Source organism: Hyposmocoma kahamanoa, unplaced genomic scaffold (assembly GCF_003589595.1).
Source record: "Hyposmocoma kahamanoa isolate Upper Pololo Valley unplaced genomic scaffold, ASM358959v1 68, whole genome shotgun sequence".
In the NCBI taxonomy this organism is placed as follows: Eukaryota; Metazoa; Arthropoda; class Insecta; order Lepidoptera; family Cosmopterigidae; genus Hyposmocoma; species Hyposmocoma kahamanoa.
The window spans coordinates 3926652-3931458 of NW_020653856.1; the positions used below are offsets into that span (position 1 = coordinate 3926652).

A 4807-nucleotide genomic window follows, 5' to 3' on the forward strand; every position below is an offset into this window, starting at 1 on the left:
GGGGTGCGGCATCTTGGTCCGATTAAGGATGTCCTTAAAAAAGGCCAGGTTAAAAGCACCAAGACTAAACAGACGTGTGGAAACCGGGTGATTTACACTCGTTCTCCATCCGAAATAATTACTGTCAAATAAGTAATACTCGAACAAATTAGAAAACAATGTCAAGTATAAAGCTTCATTCGCATCATGCATATTTTAATTTGGTCGAGTATCATTTATTTTCGGACGGATTGTCGGGCGGAGTACGACTAATGCGAGTGGAGGAGACGAAAGAGGTTTATCAGACGCGTAGTGGATGTTCCCGGTGAGAGACAAGCGTGATGGCATGTTTAATTCGGATTCGAGTCTTCTACGTTTTGGCAGAGTATTCCGAAATTTGAGAACAGATAATCGATACGATTAATAATAATAAGGCGCTGTTCCATATCGTTCGCCGTTTCTTGACCCCGGCCGACTATACCATTGCCGGGGAATACTACCCATTTAAAAATTTTAAATTTATGTTTTAGGCAAAATAGTAATAATGTGCCAGACAACCACACCAATGACCTGGTATGAAAACAGGAAATTCCCTATACTGTGAATACCAGAATAATGAACTCCTACCTACACTTTTCAAAAGATAATCAATTTAGGAAAGTACCGGTCGCGGTCTCAACAGTTGATTTCGGAAACTCGGAAGTTATTTAAAAAGTTAGGTCACGGACTCAAGGTCTCAAGGGCTAAGATCCCCACACTGGGTCATGGCTGGTTCAACAGGTGAACATTGATATCCAGTACACCAATGCTGCCAGGGTAACGGGAACTTAAGCTAGATAAAAAAACACGATACTGGGCGTATCTTTTCGACGAAATCAGTTGTAAATCCCAATTTTTGTTGTTTGGAAATATTGACAAAAGCCTAGCGCTGATCTTCAGGTTGTGAATTTATGATTTTTTTGAAGTTTATATCCCAAGAAATGAAACTATTTTTTTCGGAATTTGTTTTTCAAACAAACCAATGTTTCGGGCCCTTTACAGGTACCATAATCACAAGTGACTGTAAAGGGTCAAAAAACGTTGATTTGTTTGACAAAACAATACAGGATTTAGATCCGAAAAATGTGTAACAATCGCGAAAACCTAAGAATTAGGTTTTATCAGATTGGGGCTATCGGGGATTGAAAGCATGCAGAGTGCTTGTTGAGTGTTAATACCACTTGCCTGTTCTCAAACTAGGATAATCATCTAGACATACCACCAAACGCATTATTCATCTGACGTAGTATCTAAATGTAGTAATTTAGACAGGTCGCGCGGTGAAAATTAATTAGTATTAATTTTCACCAAATTTCATATTTTACTTGTTCTTGACGTTAACCAGATATGGGACCCACTGGTGGGAACATCTGCCTCGCCATACGGCAATATAGTTCTTTAACAAAAGATAAAAATTATTTTAAAAACATGTAAAAAAAAAAAGGTATTACACTAAGTAGTCAGTAACATGGCGTTTTGACAAAATTTTACTGAAGACAATTAGTCGAAAACTGAAAAAAGCACAATAGATATGATTATTTTAACTTTGTACTGTCGAGTTATTATGTTACAAAGTTGTTTAATGATTGTTTCCTGTTCAAGCGTTCATACTGAATGAACCTCTGAGACGACACATCAATCGATTTCATTCCACATTCCAATTGATTTACTTTCTCGATTATAGAACTCTACATTTTGTTAAGGAGGTTAGAGGTCAACAGATCAAAACTGCTTGTTGTACAACTTATTCTCAAGCATTACTGTTCTGTGTTTGCTATTATAGTTTTTAAAGTGCAATACAAATTCAATTCAAAGTTACCAGTTATTTATTTTAAGTTGTATGGTTTTAACGGGAATTAAAGCCGATTAATGGGTTGTCTAAAGGCTGCCGAGTGCAAACTTACTATGGCGAGATATATATGACAGGGTTAAAGGTATAAAACGGTTATTGAGCTAACAAACTGTTTACACTACCACATTATATTTAAGTTACATTATCCATTGTGCATTAATAGTAGACATGGTAAAATTTGATTTACATTTTACATAAAAAGCATTTATTGTTAAATCTAAGACTACTTGTTAGGTTTACTGTATAGACCAACTGTGTCGACCAAAATTATACAAGTGTAGACGCAACATTTAATGCATAATAACTCTTGTAACTTAAAGACAAAGTGCAAGTGTACCGAACAAAAGAGCACTTTAGTGGTTCTTTGATTGTTTACCTTCCCAATATGAAGTCACACTGACAATACTACAAGTAATGTCAATTTAGTCAAGAACTATGACGTTGGTACAGTAACTAAATGTAGTCACAGGAGTCATAGCTCAATTTAAAATGATCTTAACATGGCAAATACAAAAAGAACTCGCAAGTATGTTTACTGTAGGCTATTCTGCTCTTGGTTACGAGGGCAGTATTTACGTGTTACCTTTAACTGGCGGTTAACATGCTAAACAAAACTGATGAAAAGGTAATCTTAATTAAAAAAAATATAATAGCAGTAACGACATATTGTAGTTAACTGCAGTTTTTTTAAATAAAATGCTGTCAATAATGTGAGCTAGTAAAAATAAGGTAAAAATGGGGGGTTAAACGTAGGTAGACCAATGCTCATGTGTAGATTTTATGGTCCGTTTTTACCTATTCTTTACCTTGATTTTTTTTCTTCAATTCTCATTATTTAATAAGGTTATTTCTGAACATCATTACGAATTACATTGTTGGAAGTTTCTTAAATAATTCCGAGTACAACCTATTCCTGTATTTTAAATACATGATTAAAAGCACATAATACCAAGTACCAACGCCATAGTAAAAGAAAAATACATATAGTTCTAGACATCAAACTATTTAAAGGCAAGTCGCAAGTCGGTCTAATTTAAAAAAATAGACTCTTGCATCTATCCATTCATATTTGACACTGGCCGGTATTTATAAGCAATAATATGTTTTGTTAATTTTAGTAAACACTGTTATTGACGACGAAACCTTCACTTTAATCACACAGGTATCGTATCAGCTTGAGTACGCACATCCCTGGCATGGACTCAAATTGATACGCGATCATGTGATACGCGGTTGCTGGGTTGAATGCGAAATGATACGTGATGCGATATACGCGTCGCGATACGCGATCGCTAGTTTGCATGCGAAATGATATGCGACCACGTGCACACAAACTAGCGATGGTGGAACGTGTCATAGACATGATACGCCATAATCATATATTAAACCTGGCATACAAGAAAAAAAAGCAGGAAAAAATTAACGGATAAAATTACGCTCTGCATTATAACTTCAAATGCGTATTCTGTAAAATTAAAAGTCAAAAGCTGTTTCAAGAGGGTAAGGACCGCTCTTAGAGGAGACACGTGTGCAGTACTGGTGCGTTAAATGGGTTATAATGGACAATTTAGTACACAACTAAATTACAATTTCCATTCGTTAGGAAGCTTCAGCACGGCGGACACAATAAAATGACTTCAGACACAATAAAATGGGTTGTGTTATAGAACCCTATCAGATTTTGTATTAAAAAGCTATTAGGCTTTTATTCGAAATCTGATTTCAACTTGGTAGTGGATAGTGCTGTTCATCAATTCTACTAAAATTTGCTGATTTACCTTTAGAGAGTGCACCTCTAAATAAAAAAGTTTCACATGTTTCCTGAAAATAGTTCTAATTGGATAGCTGCTGATTCTAAAGTGTTTCGGGCTGAAAATTTGCAAAATACCTGTTATTGACCGATGTGTTATTTGCCAAGTCCCATCACTATGATATTTTCATTCCATGATGAAAGACGTTTAAATGAATACTAAAATTAACCAAACAAATTGCACCACATTCATAGTACAAGTACAGGTACATCTCACGTCATTTTTAATCTACAAAATTAACGCGCATTGAAATATTCAAGCCACGGTTAGTATCATTTTCGCGTATCAGATCTCCGAACGTCACAGGCGCGTATCACAACATCACCTGTTTCGTCACGAAATGATACGCGATATAAACGTGGCATAGGAAATTATTTCTTTACAATAGGATTATATTTGACGTTAGTGTCCCGTACAATTCAACAAATCAATCTCACAATAACCATACAGTGCATCTACGCGACTGAACGTAATAATTTTAAAAAAATGTACTCATTTGTCATAAGAATTACGTAAGAACATACCTTGTGACCACAGCTTGACTCTCTGAGATTGAAGTACAAAAATCTATATATCTAAGACTTGTTTACAGTCTGACATTAATATCTAGCAATTAATTGTATTCTGCGTCGCAATAACTTATTTGAAGTCGAAATAGTTCAAAGATGTATACGCAAAACCATGTAAATGCCATGCAACAATGTCGCAATGTAAACACCTCTTCCACGATGTTCTAGTACCATCATTCATTTAAAGTTCGTTATCGGCCATCTGTTAACTCAGTACTCAATTTTTATCACAATATTAGTTCAAATCCGTCCTGTCATGGCCATGGCACAACCCGCTTGGTTTGGTTAAAAATATCTACACTTGATACACAGACACTATGTTCTTAAAGTCACTATAAGAGCTTCAGCGTAACCCCGTAGGGGATGAGAAGATACTCTTGGGGAAAGCGGGGGGGTAAAACAGGTCACCGTTTCCACGTGCCACCATCACAAGTATGTGGATTCACCTGCAAATGTAAGAAACCCAATGTGAGCATCGAAAGTATTACAATGCCACCAACAGATTTTATTGTTTTGATTGAATTTTTTAGGCCACATATAAATACAACTCGAAAAAA

The 4807-nt window shown here is 35.8% G+C and overlaps 1 protein-coding gene across 3 annotated transcripts in view; it reads right to left on the reverse strand.

Moving 5' to 3' along the window:
• The window catches only part of LOC113232321 (phosphatidylinositol 3,4,5-trisphosphate 3-phosphatase and dual-specificity protein phosphatase PTEN), a 117915-nt gene continuing 113108 nt past the window's right edge, over positions 1–4807 (reverse strand). For all 3 annotated transcript variants that reach the window (XR_003310611.1, XM_026467002.1, XM_026467001.1), the window contains one exon: positions 1–4696. Coding sequence is in view for 2 of the 3 variants with exons in the window: in XM_026467002.1 (XP_026322787.1) it covers positions 4677–4696 (20 nt within the window). In the remaining variant the exon portion in view is untranslated. The remainder of the gene's footprint in view (positions 4697–4807) is intronic.